The 15000-nt window shown below is 47.0% G+C and overlaps 1 protein-coding gene across 1 annotated transcript in view; it reads right to left on the minus strand.

Moving 5' to 3' along the window:
- Nucleotides 1-15000, minus strand: part of LOC137803227 (kinesin heavy chain-like) — a 22766-nt gene that overhangs the window by 4593 nt on the left and 3173 nt on the right. The window contains exons 4-21 of the mRNA XM_068601484.1: nt 14509-14613; nt 13437-13485; nt 12529-12584; nt 12292-12379; nt 11395-11519; nt 11036-11140; nt 10809-10957; nt 7023-7171; nt 6761-6930; nt 6553-6621; nt 5775-5981; nt 4751-4897; nt 4362-4550; nt 3694-3811; nt 3495-3565; nt 548-657; nt 213-314; nt 67-127 (exon numbers count right to left, since the gene is read on the minus strand). Coding sequence (XP_068457585.1) covers nt 67-127; nt 213-314; nt 548-657; nt 3495-3565; nt 3694-3811; nt 4362-4550; nt 4751-4897; nt 5775-5981; nt 6553-6621; nt 6761-6930; nt 7023-7171; nt 10809-10957; nt 11036-11140; nt 11395-11519; nt 12292-12379; nt 12529-12584; nt 13437-13485; nt 14509-14613 — 2070 coding nt within the window. The remainder of the gene's footprint in view (nt 1-66; nt 128-212; nt 315-547; nt 658-3494; nt 3566-3693; nt 3812-4361; nt 4551-4750; nt 4898-5774; nt 5982-6552; nt 6622-6760; nt 6931-7022; nt 7172-10808; nt 10958-11035; nt 11141-11394; nt 11520-12291; nt 12380-12528; nt 12585-13436; nt 13486-14508; nt 14614-15000) is intronic.

Raw genomic sequence — 15000 nt, forward strand, 5'->3', positions numbered from 1 at the left:
AGTCAGATGTGTCACTTCTGCTGACGATATACAATAAATGTTTTAAAATAATAATAATCCACCGACCACAGTTTCCTCGAGACCCTTCAGGTCCTCTTTGGCTTGTTCTCTCTTCTCATTCAGGAACCTTAATCACACAAGCAAGTCTAAGTTTACTGAAACAACCTGATGCTCTTCCATTCACCAACTTTAACACAATGGGACAAACTTACTGCAGTTTCTGAAGTTTCTGGCCTTTGTTTTGATCCTCAGCTTTAAGTTTGTCAAAATCAGACTGAAGTTTCTGGTTCTCCAGCTGCAGAGCCTGATTCACACTAAATGAACATATACAGAGCAACACATTTCATTATGGCCATTACAGCCACCGCATTTATTAGGAGGATGAAATAAATATCTAATGACCTAAATGTAGAAGAGACACTTTAACATCACAAAGAAGTGCTTTAAGTCTGTGCTGTCGTCTGTGTTTAAAAAAGAAACAATAATATAACTACTACTTCACTTTGATCACAACTGTCACTGCTCGTCATTACAATCAATAACGTACTCTTTGAATTGGTCGACGTCTCGATGCTTCTGCTCAATCTCATCGCGGAGGCGACTCAGCTGTTTGTGATGAACTTCTCTGTGGTTCTCCATCTGTTCCTCCAGAGTTCTCTACAGAACAAACAGTATCATTTCTCTATCTCGCTTCCTTTACCTACAGGGGTAACACTTCATTTACCTTCAGGGGAACACTTCATTTACCTACAGGGGGAACACTTCATTTACCTTCAGGGTAACACTTCATTTACCTACAGAGGAACACTTCATTTACCTACAGGGGAACACTTCATTTACCTTCAGGGTAACACTTCATTTACCTACAGGGGAACACTTCATTTACCTACAAGGGAACACTTCATTTACCTACAGGGGAACACTTCATTTACCTACAGGGGAACACTTCATTTACCTACAAGGGAACACTTCATTTACCTACAGGGGGAACACTTCATTTACCTTCAGGGTAACACTTCATTTACCTACAGAGGAACACTTCATTTACCTACAGAGGAACACTTCATTTACCTACAAGGGAACACTTCATTTACCTACAGGGGAACACTTCATTTACCTACAAGGGAACACTTCATTTACCTACAGGGGAACACTTCATTTACCTACAGGGGAACACTTCATTTACCTACAAGGGAACACTTCATGTACCTACAGGGGAACACTTCATTTACCTACAGGGGAACACTTCATTTACCTTCAGGGGAACACTTGATTTACCTACAGGGGAACACTTCATTTACCTACAGAGGAACACTTCATTTACCTACAAGGGAACACTTCATTTACCTACAGGGGTAACACTTCATTTACCTTCAGGGGAACACTTCATTTACCTACAGGGGAACACTTCATTTACCTACAGGGGAACACTTCATTTACCTACAGGGGAACACTTCATTTACCTACAGGGGTAACACTTCATTTACCTTCAGGGGAACACTTCATTTACCTACAGGGGAACACTTCATTTACCTTCAGGGGAACACTTCATTTACCTTCAGGGGAACACTTCATTTACCTACAGGGGAACACTTCATTTACCTTCAGGGGAACACTTCATTTACCTACAAGGGAACACTTCATTTACCTACAAGGGAACACTTCATTTACCTACAGAGGAACACTTCATTTACCTACAGGGGGAACACTTCATTTACCTACAAGGGAACACTTCATTTACCTACAGAGGAACACTTCATTTACCTACAGGGGGAACACTTCATTTACCTTCAGGGTAATACTTCATTTACCTACAGGTGGAACACTTCATTTACCTTCAGGGGAACACTTCATTTACCTACAGAGGAACACTTCATTTACCTACAGGGGGAACACTTCATTTACCTTCAGGGTAACACTTCATTTACCTACAGAGGAGCACTTCATTTAGCTACAGGGGGAACACTTCATTTACCTTCAGGGGAACACTTCATTTACCTACAGAGGAACACTTCATTTACCTACAGGGGTAACACTTCATTTACCTACAGAGGAACACTTCATTTACCTTCAGGGGGAACACTTCATTTACCTACAGGGGGAACACTTCATTTACCTACAGGGGGAACACTTCATTTACCTTCAGGGTAACACTTCATTTACCTACAGAGGAGCACTTCATTTAGCTACAGGGGGAACACTTCATTTACCTTCAGGGGAACACTTCATTTACCTACAGAGGAACACTTCATTTACCTACAGAGGAACACTTCATTTACCTTCAGGGGGAACACTTCATTTACCTACAGAGGAACACTTCATTTACCTACAGAGGAACACTTCATTTACCTACAGGGGTAACACTTCATTTACCTACAGAGGAACACTTCATTTACCTACAGAGGAACACTTCATTTACCTTCAGGGGGAACACTTCATTTACCTACAAGGGAACACTTCATTTACCTTCAGGGGGAACACTTCATTTACCTACAGGGGTAACACTTCATTTACCTACAGAGGAACACTTCATTTACCTACAGAGGAACACTTCATTTACCTTCAGGGGGAACACTTCATTTACCTACAGAGGAACACTTCATTTACCTTCAGGGGGAACACTTCATTTACCTACAGGGTAACACTTCATTTACCTACAGAGGAACACTTGATTTACCTACAGGGGTAACACTTCATTTACCTACAGAGGAACACTTCATTTACCTACAGAGGAACACTTCATTTACCTTCAGGGGGAACACTTCATTTACCTACAGGGGGAACTTTGTTGATCAACAGAAAGCCACAATGTTTGAGAAAATAAACGATCTGAGAGATGTTGTTGTTATTGTTGTTATTATTGTTGTTATTGTTATTATTATTGTCACACTGCCCGGCCCGAACAAAGAACACACACTAATACTACTAATACTTGTAGGAGACCTTCAGCTTTGCTTCCAGAATTCTCTGTTACTTTGTTCAGTGAGCTTCTGCAATGTCTCAACATGTATTTCCATCCAGGGTTCATCAGCTCCTCACAGGTCTTGTGTTGATGATGCAGAGTTGTTGAGTCTGACGCTGCAAAGCTTCTCCAGCACATCAGAGACTCTCAGTGGGTTCAGGTCTGGACTCCATGTTGGACATGATGCTCATGCTCCTGAACCTCTGTCACCACCTGAGCGCCATGAGTCCTGCATTGTCATCTTGGAAACAATCCGTGATGCAATAACCTGGTTATTGCTGAATCTGGTGGTTGCTCAACCTAGACCTGAGCAACTGCAGCAACCCCAGATCACAGCAATGCCCCACAGGCTGCTACAGTAGCAGTTACATCCAGGTGGACACTTGTTTTTGGTCAGGCAGAGTATATTATTTTTCATAAAGTAGTATATTATTAGTAATTTGTATCATTATTATAAATTAGTATTTATCTAGTACTTTTAAAGGTATTATTAGAGGATTTGTGTGTAGGTGAGAACATGATGGAGTTCTACCTTCATCTCAACAGCATCCTTCAGTCTGCTCATGTGTTCTTTCTCTTTGTCCATCACCGACACCTCTTGCCCTGGACACACACACACACACACACACACACACACACACACACACACACACACACACACGTGTGTAATGGTGTCTCGTGTGGAAGCTGACAGCCAATAGGAAGCAGCGCTGCATGATGGACTGTCTGACCTTGAGCGTGCAGCTTGGCGACCTCCTCCACCAGAGCGTCCTGACTCTCTTCCAGCTTCCTCTTCTTCTGCTCCGTCCTCTGCAGGTCTTCTGTCAGAGACATAATCTTGGCCCGAAGCTGCAATGCATAATAATGAACTGGCGATAATCATAATTGTATCAATGTTCTAACAGTTAAAGGGCTTCTAACTTTCTTAAAGTGAAATATTGTTGGAATATTGTTGTACTATTTCACTGTTACATTCAGACTTCACATCTTACTGTCTCTGTTTAATCTCACACACAAACTCAGCATGTCTCCTGATAGCAGGGAGACTGAATCTGTGTGTTTCTGTCTGAAAGAACGAGCAGTTCCTTTGTTATCACATGACCATTTCATACAAACCGTCTATGGGACGAGGGGAAAGGTTCCCGGAGAGGCCGAAGACGACGTGAGGGTTTCTGTTAGTGGTCATGATGAGTATTTAAGAGGCGGTTTGAGAGATCTTTGAGCAGTCTTGGATATGCAATTTGTCTATCACCTCGTACTTCTAACTCTGCTCCTTCCTTGCAACGAATAAATGTTCCTGTTTTAATGATTTTACTCCGAGGGGTCGAGTGAATTTTTCTAACAAATATCCTAACATATGACAAAGTGCCCGTGAGGCCATAGCTGCAGGGCGCGTTACCTGTGAGACCAGCAGCTGGCAGGCGTTGAGCTCCTTCTCGTCCGCCTCCGTCCTGCTGGTGTTCTCCGTCAGGTCGGCTTCCAGCTGCTTGCTGCGGTTCACCAGAGATTTGACCTCCGACTTCATTTTACTGATGTAGAGCCGAGCGGTGGTGAACTCGTCCTCCATCACTCCACTCAGCTCCGTCATCTGAAGAGGCAGAGGGACGTCGACGTGACACTTTGTCCACTCGTCACGATCTGCTGTGTGTTCTATAGTATGCTATACTATACATGCACTTCTAGATTATTGACATTTAAGTTCATTTTGACGGTGTGAACGTCCTGCATGCTGTTCTCACGCTAACGGAGAACGCTATGTGAGTTTGAAAGGAGAAGAAGAGGCCGTACAGCTCTGAGGTCGGTGGTGCCGAGGACGCCGCCGATGTCACTGAGGTCTCTGAGCAGCAGACTGAGGATCTCTGCCGACCTCTTCTTGTGATGGGAGCTGACCTCGTTCAGGGAGCTCAGCTCCCTCTGGACCGCCTCCAGACTCACCTGAAACAGGTCAACACACGGTCACTGCTGGGCCCGGCAGGAGGGAAGAACCAGCACTTATGTTATAGTGATGTCGTCCTTTAAAACACATGAGACCCCACACCAGGGGTGAACCCATTCTGAGAAAACACATCCGAGTCCCTGACTGTGCTTTATGTTTTGTCTTCTCTGTGGATCCCAGGAAGAGTTACGTCAGCTGATCCAGGGATCCAGTTAATAAAGTAAATAAACTACCGTAAGAAACTGTAACATGCCGCCGTCCTATTGTTCTAACATCCCGCCGTCCTATTGTTCTAACATCCCGCCGTCCTTACCCACCCTCTTGCCTCCTGACTCCTACATATTGCCTCGTCCTTTGTCCCTCCTGTCTCATACTTCATTCCTCTTACTGAATTGAGTTCTAACATCCTCCTGAGCTACCACTCTCACTCCCTAGCATCCTACTCTAACATCTAAACAGCCTCCTGAGCTACCACTCTCACTCCCTAGCATCCTACTCTAACATCTAAACAGCCTCCTGAGCTACCACTCTCACTCCCTAGCATCCTACTCTAACATCTAAACAGCCTCCTGAGCTACCACTCTCACTCCCTAGCATCCTACTCTAACATCTAAACATCCTCCTGAGCTACCACTCTCACTCCTTAGCATCCTACTCTAACATCTAAACATCCTCCTGAGCTACCACTCTCACTCCCTAGCATCCTACTCTAACATCTAAACATCCTCCTGAGCTACCACTCTCACTCCCTAGCATCCTACTCTAACATCTAAACACCCTCCTGAGCTACCACTCTCACTCCCTAGCATCCTACTCTAACATCTAAACAGCCTCCTGTCCTACTGTCCTGACCTTTGCTTCTTCTTGTGGACTCACAGTTTTGTGCGCTAGCTCCTCATTCAGCTGATCGTTGCAGCGGTTCTTGGTCTCCACTTCTTGGCTTTTGTGGTCGTAGTTAACGGCAAGCTCCTCCAGCGCCTGCAGCACCTCCTTCACCTCCTCTTTGGCCGAGTCGCTGTCCCTGTGCAGCCGGGACAGATCCTGCTGGACACGCTCGTAGTCCTGACGGCTCGACGCCAACAGCTGAACGAACGGAGAAAATGTACTTTGATAGATGTTTAGATAGAGTACTATAGAGATGTGTACTATACATTGATAGATGTTTAGATAGAGTACTATAGAGATGTGTACTATACATTGATAGATGTTTAGATACAGTACTATAGAGATGTGTACTATACATTGATAGATGTTTAGATACAGTACTATAGAGATGTGTACTATACATTGATAGATGTTTAGATAGAGTACTATAGAGATGTGTACTATACATTGATAGATGTTTAGATACAGTACTATAGAGATGTGTACTATACATTGATAGATGTTTAGATACAGTACTATAGAGATGTGTACTATACATTGATAGATGTTTAGATAGAGTACTATAGAGATGTGTACTATACATTGATAGATGTTTAGATACAGTACTATAGAGATGTGTACTATACATTGATAGATGTTTAGATACAGTACTATAGAGATGTGTACTATACATTGATAGATGTTTAGATACAGTACTATAGAGATGTGTACTATACATTGATAGATGTTTAGATACAGTACTATAGAGATGTGTACATCAGGTACTCACCTCGTCCTGATCAATCAGCTGCTGTTTGAGCTCCTCGGCCGCCTGACTGTGATGGTTGATCTCATCATCCTAAAACATGAGTCAGCTGATTTTTAATCACAGACTTAAACAGAACAAAAGGGTCTAAGACGGGAGGACATTCCCCTCGTCGTCGAGCTGGTGGTAGAGGAAAGACTTTCTTTAGAATGATAGGACAGGTAGGGCTCACCTTGTCGTCGAGCTGGTGGTACAGGTCGGTGATGAGAGTCTCGTACTGCGTCTTTTGTTCGTCTGACAGAGGGACAGGGGGCGGGGCCAGGCTGTCCGTCACGGCTGTCGTCTCACTGCTGCTTTTCTTGTTTCTGCTGCTCAGCTGCTCCTCCACAGGTACAGACTCACCTTATGAGTACAAACAAGTCCCCAGTTCAGGCCTCAGACCCACATCAACCAGCAAAGGTGCCTGCTCACGTTGGTGGACTTGTACTGTTCACCTTTCCTCCAGCGTTTCAGCTCGTTCTCCTGTTTCTGAATCACGATGCTTAGGCTCCTGTTCTTCTCCTTCTCCTTCTCGTACTTCTTCTTCCACTCCTCAGCGGTCAGCTCCAGGTTTACGGACACGGTGTTCTTGATGGTTTTGGCTCTAGAACACAAAGACAGGTGGATGTTGAGGTGTTGTAAGAGATGATGTGTCATGGGTTGAGTTTTGGTTCCTGTTTTATTTTGTAGTCCTGTGTCCCTTGCGTCTCTGCACTTCCTGTTCTGGTGATTGTCTGGGATTGTCTGTCTACCTGGTTCCTGATTGTGGATTCCCTGCACCTGTGCTGCCCTCATTGTGTCCACCTGTTGCTCGTTACCTCCTCTTGTATTTAAAACCCATTCGTCTCCTGTCTTCTCGTCGGTTCGTACTGTGTATTTCCATGGTGTGTCTTTGTCCTGTCCGTTTGTTCAGTCTTCCTTCAAGTCACTACTTGATTCTGTTTTTTAGTGCCTTTTGTTTTTTGTGCTCTTGTTTTATTAAAGATTCCTGGAACGGTTCATCGGCATTTAGGTCCTATTTCTAACACCGCACCCAAACATGATGCAGGTGAAGGGTGATTAATGGCTGCTATCAAGCACAGACATAAAAGTCAAAGTAAGTCACACTCCAACGGCAACCATGCACAATGCTTCCAGAATAAACTCCCTAACCAGCCATAACCCGGCAGGCAGCAAGATGTAATGCAGCTCACAGCTGAGGGGGGAGCGGTCTGAGCTACTTACATGTCAGGGTTTGAACTCTAGTCATAGTACATTTTTGAAATTACACCGCTGAAATGCATGCTGGGTACAGCTCGCTCGCATATTATGAAACCCAGCATGCAGTTCGGCAGTGTAATTTTATAAATGTACCACGACTAAAGCTGGCTGGCTGGCCCAGGGGTCTCCTGAAGCAGCTGAGGGGCACCGGCAGGCCAGAAGGCTGCAGCTGCGGAGGTCGTGGACGCTAAAACATGGGAGGAGTTAGAGGAGGCCATGGCAGAGGCCCTCAAGGGAGTCAAAAAGCTCCTTGGTGGCGAGGCGCCGGGGGGATGAGATCCGCCCTGAGATGCTGAACAGGGTTGGTCTGCCTGTGCTGACACGCCTCTTCAGTGTCACACGGGGGTCAGAAACAGAGACCGGGGTGTTGGTTCCATCTCCAAGAAGGGTGAACTGTCAGTATCACACTGCTCAGCCTCCTGGGAAAGCTTATGCCAGGCTGCTGCAAAGGAGGCTCCAGGGACCTGAGAGGAGCCTCCAGGTAGCTAAGAGGAGGCTCCAGGTAGCTGAGAGGAGGCTCCAGGTAGCTGAGAGGAGGCTCCAGGTAGCTGAGAGGAGGCTCCAGGTAGCTAAGAGGAGGCTCCAGGGAGCTGAGAAGAAGCTCCAGGGAGCTGAGAGGAGGCTCCAGGGAGCTGAGAGGAGGCTCCAGGGAGCTGAGAGGAGGCTCCAGGGAGCTGAGAGGAGGCTCCAGGTAGCTAAGAGGAGGCTCCAGGGACCTGAGAGGAGGCTCCAGGTAGCTAAGAGGAGGCTCCAGGTAGCTAAGAGGAGGCTCCAGGGACCTGAGAGGAGGCTCCAGGGACCTGAGAGGAGGCTCCAGGGAGCTAAGAGGAGGCTCCAGGTAGCTAAGAGGAGGCTCCAGGGACCTGAGAGGAGGCTCCAGGTAGCTAAGAGGAGGCTCCAGGGACCTGAGAGGAGGCTCCAGGTAGCTAAGAGGAGGCTCCAGGTAGCTAAGAGGAGGCTCCAGGTAGCTGAGAGGAGGCTCCAGGTAGCTAAGAGGAGGCTCCAGGTAGCTAAGAGGAGGCTCCAGGGAGCTGAGAAGAAGCTCCAGGGAGCTGAGAGGAGGCTCCAGGGAGCTAAGAGGAGGCTCCAGGGAGCTGAGAAGAAGCTCCAGGGAGCTGAGAGGAGGCTCCAGGGAGCTGAGAGGAGGCTCCAGGTAGCTAAGAGGAGGCTCCAGGTAGCTAAGAGGAGGCTCCAGGGACCTGAGAGGAGGCTCCAGGTAGCTAAGAGGAGGCTCCAGGGACCTGAGAGGAGGCTCCAGGTAGCTAAGAGGAGGCTCCAGGTAGCTAAGAGGAGGCTCCAGGGACCTGAGAGGAGGCTCCAGGGACCTGAGAGGAGGCTCCAGGTAGCTAAGAGGAGGCTCCAGGGACCTGAGAGGAGGCTCCAGGGACCTGAGAGGAGGCTCCAGGGAGCTAAGAGGAGGCTCCAGGGACCTGAGAGGAGGCTCCAGGTAGCTAAAAGGAGGCTCCAGGGACCTGAGAGGAGGCTCCAGGTAGCTAAGAGGAGGCTCCAGGGACCTGAGAGGAGGCTCCAGGTAGCTAAGAGGAGGCTCCAGGTAGCTAAGAGGAGGCTCCAGGTAGCTGAGAGGAGGCTCCAGGTAGCTGAGAGGAGGCTCCAGGGAGCTGAGAAGAAGCTCGAGGGAGCTGAGAGGAGGCTCCAGGGAGCTGAGAGGAGGCTCCAGGGAGCTGAGAGGAGGCTCCAGGGAGCTGAGAGGATGCTCCAGGGAGCTGAGAAGAAGCTCCAGGGAGCTAAAAGGAGGCTCCAGGGACCTGAGAGGAGGCTCCAGGGAGCTGAGAAGAGGCTCCAGGGAGCTAAAAGGAGGCTCCAGGGAGCTGAGAGGAGGCTCCAGGGAGCTGAGAAGAGGCTCCAGGGAGCTGAGAAGAAGCTCCAGGGAGCTAAAAGGAGGCTCCAGGGACCTGAGAGGAGGCTCCAGGGAGCTGAGAAGAGGCTCCAGGGAGCTAAAAGGAGGCTCCAGGGAGCTGAGAGGAGGCTCCAGGGAGCTGAGAAGAGGCTCCAGGGAGCTGAGAGGAGGCTCCAAGGAGCTGAGAGGAGGCTCCAGGTAGCTGAGAGGAGGCTCCAGGGAGCTGAGAGGAGGCTCCAGGGAGCTGAGAGGAGCCTCCAGGTAGCTAAGAGGAGGCTCCAGGGAGCTGATAGGAGGCTCCAGGGAGCTGAGAGGAGGCTCCAGGTAGCTGAGAGGAGGCTCCAGGGAGCTAAAAGGAGGCTCCAGGGAGCTGAGAGGAGGCTCCAGGGAGCTGAGAGGAGGCTCCAGGTAGCTGAGAGGAGGCTCCAGGGAGCTGAGAGGAGGCTCCAGGGAGCTGCTGAACTTTGCGCATGCGCGATTAACTTTCAATCTGGACGTGGAAGCTGCCGGTATACTGACCGCTTGTGAGCGCTTTTTTTTTTTAGATGAAGCGGCTCGCGGGAGCAGCGCTGCTTGTTGAGAACAGAAGATACAGAACTATACGAGCTTTACGTCAGTCGGCGAGGCTGCGGCAGAGCACGCCTTGAAAGTGAAACAGCTGTAATACGTTCATGGCGTTTTTCTTATTTTTTTATTTTTCATGTTTGATTGACCTCACGTGGGCCGGACTGGGAGAGCCGTGAGACGCCAGGTCTGAACTACACCGTCTGGAGAGATTTAAACTGATAAATCTCCTCCCAATGCAAAAAAACAACATACAGTTAACGCATGATCAAATAATTAACGCCGTTAAAGGATTGCCAAATAAATCTTGTGTTAACGCGTTAATCTGCCCAGCCCTAATCAATCTATCTATTATAAAATAACTTTAACTTTGTGATTGTGTTCATGCAGAGGAGGCTGGCGCCACTGGAATAAGCTAAATTATAATACATGTGTATTTGTGAAAAACAATATTATGGTATAAATATTATTATTATAAAAAAGCTCCAACTTTTAATTCTAAAAACATATTTGCAGGTACTCATCACAGTGCTCCTTCACAGAGAACCTCCACACTTGCCTCTGTCCGAACATCAGCGTGGACTTGGTCTCCGCCTCGTTGTAAGCTGAAGGTGAGCAGCAGATGATGATGGTGGTCCGGCAGTTCCCCCCCAGAGAGTCCTGCAGGATCCGAGTCATCTTGCTGTCTCGGTACGGGACGTGAGTCTTCTGTAAACACAACAGGAAAGTCACATGACTCGGTTCTAAAGGCTAGTTGTGCATCTTCCATGTTTCAGGAGAACTCACGGTTCCTTCACTCAGGGCCGCGATGACGTTCCCCAGAGCAGAGAGGGACTTGTTGATGTTCTTGGCTTCGTCCAACACGGCGCCTTCTGCTCCAGTTTTACTGACCTGGACAGAAACATCATCGGCTTCATCTTCACCGCCATCACCAGCGCCACTGATTTGTCAAAGGATTTGGAAGAAACTCTTCCTGATCTGTTGTGTGGTCCCATGCGCGAACCGACCGCTCAGTGTGTGGTCATCAGTGACGAGGTCACCACACCTTGTGTTACTCTAGCAAGAGGCCGTGTCTTGTGACTCTGAGGGTTCCATGTGAGCATTAACTTCTGCTGTCATGAAGGCGGGTGAAAGAATGAGTGAACCTTCTCGCTGCCTGCCAGGTCCACCAGGTAGAGCTTCCCCGACAGCTTCAGCTCCGTCTCCATGTTCTCCTGCTTGATGCTGATCAGGAAGATGCTGTGGCTGCGAGAGCTGTGCTCGTTCATGTCTGCCGGAGGAGAGCAACGACGTCACGGTGCGCAGCACATGCCGTTACAGCAGGAGTCTGCACAGGGCAATAATACCCATAATACCCATAATACCCATAATAATTAACAGCGTGGATGTTTGAAGGGACACAAATAAACAATCCATTTCTATTCAAGCTCAGGAATCACGTAAATGACATCGGGTTCCTTCAGAGATGCCGAGCGGCCATGTTGCTGACAACGCAACCTCTGAATCTTAGTTTATTGTGTTGTGTGTATATATACATATATAATATACATATTCACGCTGCTCATTTCCTCACTAGATTACGCAACTTGTGTAGATAGAACTGTTACTTTTAATGTCAAAGAATTGACAATAATGGCTAACAATAGTAACACAAGAAATATAAGTAGTAGTACTACTGTTAGTAGTAGCAGTCACAGTAGTAGTAGTAATAGTAACAGTAATAGTAGTAATAGCATTAACAGTTGTAGTAGTAATAGTAGTAACAGTAGCAGTAGTTGTAGTAGCAGTAGTAATAGTAGTAACAGTAGCAGTAGTAGCAGTAGTAGTACTACTACTAGATGTTTAACTGACAGTGCTGTTAGATTTAAGGAAGCGGTTCCTTCGGTGTTTGATTCATTATCAAGTCTCAATATAAAAATCAGGCATCATAATGACGCAGGAACGTTAATCCATGCATTTGTTACTTCAAGACTACTACTACACCAGTAGTAGTAGTAGTAGTAGTAGTAGCAGCACTCCGAGTAGTAGAAGTAGAGGCTCACTGGTGACGGCCACGTGTCGGTTGGCTTTCCCCTCGTCGATGACGTCCATCACTTCATCAGGACTGGAAACAAAACGCTCCGTGCAGCCCTGACAGGAAGTACACGTCAGCAGAGTATTGTTATTGTAGTCCTGATGCTGCATTGGCTAGTACTGCAGTACTGATACTGTATTACTAGCACAGTACCGGTACTGTAGTAGTATTGAAGTAGTGCTGGCACTGTAGTAAAGAGTAATACCTTCACAAAAGGAACCCTGTTTTTGTCCTCGTGAACCGCCAGGTTGGTCTTGGACACTGAAACATGAAGCAGTTCATTCAGCTGAAGCTTTCATCCAGAGAGACCCGCACGCCGCTCCGTACAGAGAGACCCGCACGCCGCTCCGTACAGAGAGACCCGCACGCCGCTCCGTACAGAGAGACCCGCACGCCGCTCCGTACAGAGAGACCCGCACGCCGCTCCGTACAGAGAGACCCGCACGCCGCTCCGTACAGAGAGACCCGCACGCCGCTCCGTACAGAGAGACCCGCACGCCGCTCCGTACAGAGAGACCCGCACGCCGCTCTGTACAAACTCACACGCCGCTCCGTACAGAGAGACTCACACGCCGCTCTGTACAAACTCACACGCCGCTCTGTACAGACCCACAAGCCGCTCCGTACAGAGAGACTCGCACGCCGCTCTGTACAGACTCACACGCCGCTCTGTACAGAGAGACTCACACGCCGCTCTGTACAGAGAGACTCACACGCCGCTCCGTACAGACTCACACGCCGCTCCGTACAGACTCACACGCCGCTCCGTACAGACTCACACGCCGCTCCGTACAGACTCACACGCCGCTCCGTACAGACTCACACGCCGCTCCGTACAGACTCACACGCCGCTCCGTACAGACTCACACGCCGCTCTGTACAGACTCACACGCCGCTCCGTACAGACTCACACGCCGCTCCGTACAGACTCACACGCCGCTCTGTACAGACTCACACGCCGCTCTGCACAGACTCACACGCCGCTCTGTACAGCGCAGACACAGCAGCGAGGGTTCAGTGCTCCAACTCTGTCGTAGAAATCAGTTAGAACGTGAACCTCATCAATAAGTAATGTTTGTGTTTAAAAATATAGACAATAAATATTATCATCACCGTCCAGTAGGTCTCGGATTTTATCCAAATAGATTTCAAAATAAGAGACCTGCAGAGAAAAAAAGACACAATTCATTATGTAAAAATACATATACATATATAATCACATACATAATGTATAGATATAAACATAAAATAATATTACATGATGTATATGATTCTATACTAGTCAGCATTGTGTCATTGTTAACAGATTAAATATTACTACTCTATTTTATGAACAACATGTACATTTATAACTTACAGGGAAAAACACAAACTTTATTTTACCAAAAGATGTGAAACCGATTTTCATCTTTTCTTTCCAAACCTGAAGATCAATAACAATACCAACAGTACTATTGTATGTAGTAATAACAATACTAATGGTACTATTGTATGTAGTAATAACAATACTAATGGTACTATTGTATGTAGTAATAACAATACTAATGGTACTATTGTATGTAGTAATAACAATACTAACGGTACTATTGTATGTAGTAATAACAATACTAACGGTACTATTGTATGTAGTAATAACAATACTAACGGTATTATTGTATGTATCAATAACAATACTAACAGTACTATTGTATGTACATGGTACTTCTATCTCAGCTGAGCATATGCACAGCAGCCGGTCAGTGAACGCCTCATAGCAGCCGGTCAGTGAACGCCTCATAGCAGCCGGTCAGTGAACGCCTCACTAGTTCTTAAGCTGAGTCTCTGCAGGCTCTGATCCCAGATCAGATTTAACTTTTCATAGACAGATTGTGATGTAATTCCTAAATAAATAAATAAAAAGAATCCTTAAGGGTTGAAATGTTTAGTGTGTGAATGAATTCCTTTCTTATAGCTGACATGAAAACACATTGAGAATTCTATTATTTATAATTAATATATATTTAGTTTAAATGTATGTTGATTTGACTTATTGACATTATGACACTTCATCCAAAGAGATTCTATACGCCGCAGCAATGGGGAGCAGTTCATCAAATGCTTTCAAGTTACTGCAGGACAAATATATTAAAACAGGAATCATGATGTGATGTGGCTGATGATGTCATCAGTGTACAGGTGACATCACCTTGATGTGGAACTCCAGGTTCTCGTCCATGGAGTAGATGTGGTCGAAGATGTCTCTGGAGATCCGAGGGATGACTCCCATCAAGCGAGGGTCGTGCAGACTCCCCTGAACATGATGAACATGAACACACCGTGAACACCTCAATGCTCCTGATGAACATGAACACACCGTGAACACCTCAATGCTCCTGATGAACATGAACACACCGTGAACACCTCAATGCTCCTGATGAACATGAACACACCGTGAACACCTCAATGCTCCTGATGAACATGAACACACCGTGAACACCTCAATGCTCCTGATGAACATGAACACACCGTGAACACCTCAATGCTCCTGATGAACATGAACACACCGTGAACACCTCAATGCTCCTGATGAACATGAACACACCGTGAACACCTCAATGCTCCTGATGAACATGAACACACCGTGAACACCTCAATGCTCCTGAGGAACATGAACACACCGTGAACACCTCAATGCTCC

The sequence above is a fragment of the Clinocottus analis genome, unplaced genomic scaffold (assembly GCF_023055335.1).
Source record: "Clinocottus analis isolate CAN_PGR_092001 unplaced genomic scaffold, fCliAna1.0.p SCAF_50, whole genome shotgun sequence".
NCBI lineage: Eukaryota > Metazoa > Chordata > Actinopteri > Perciformes > Cottidae > Clinocottus > Clinocottus analis.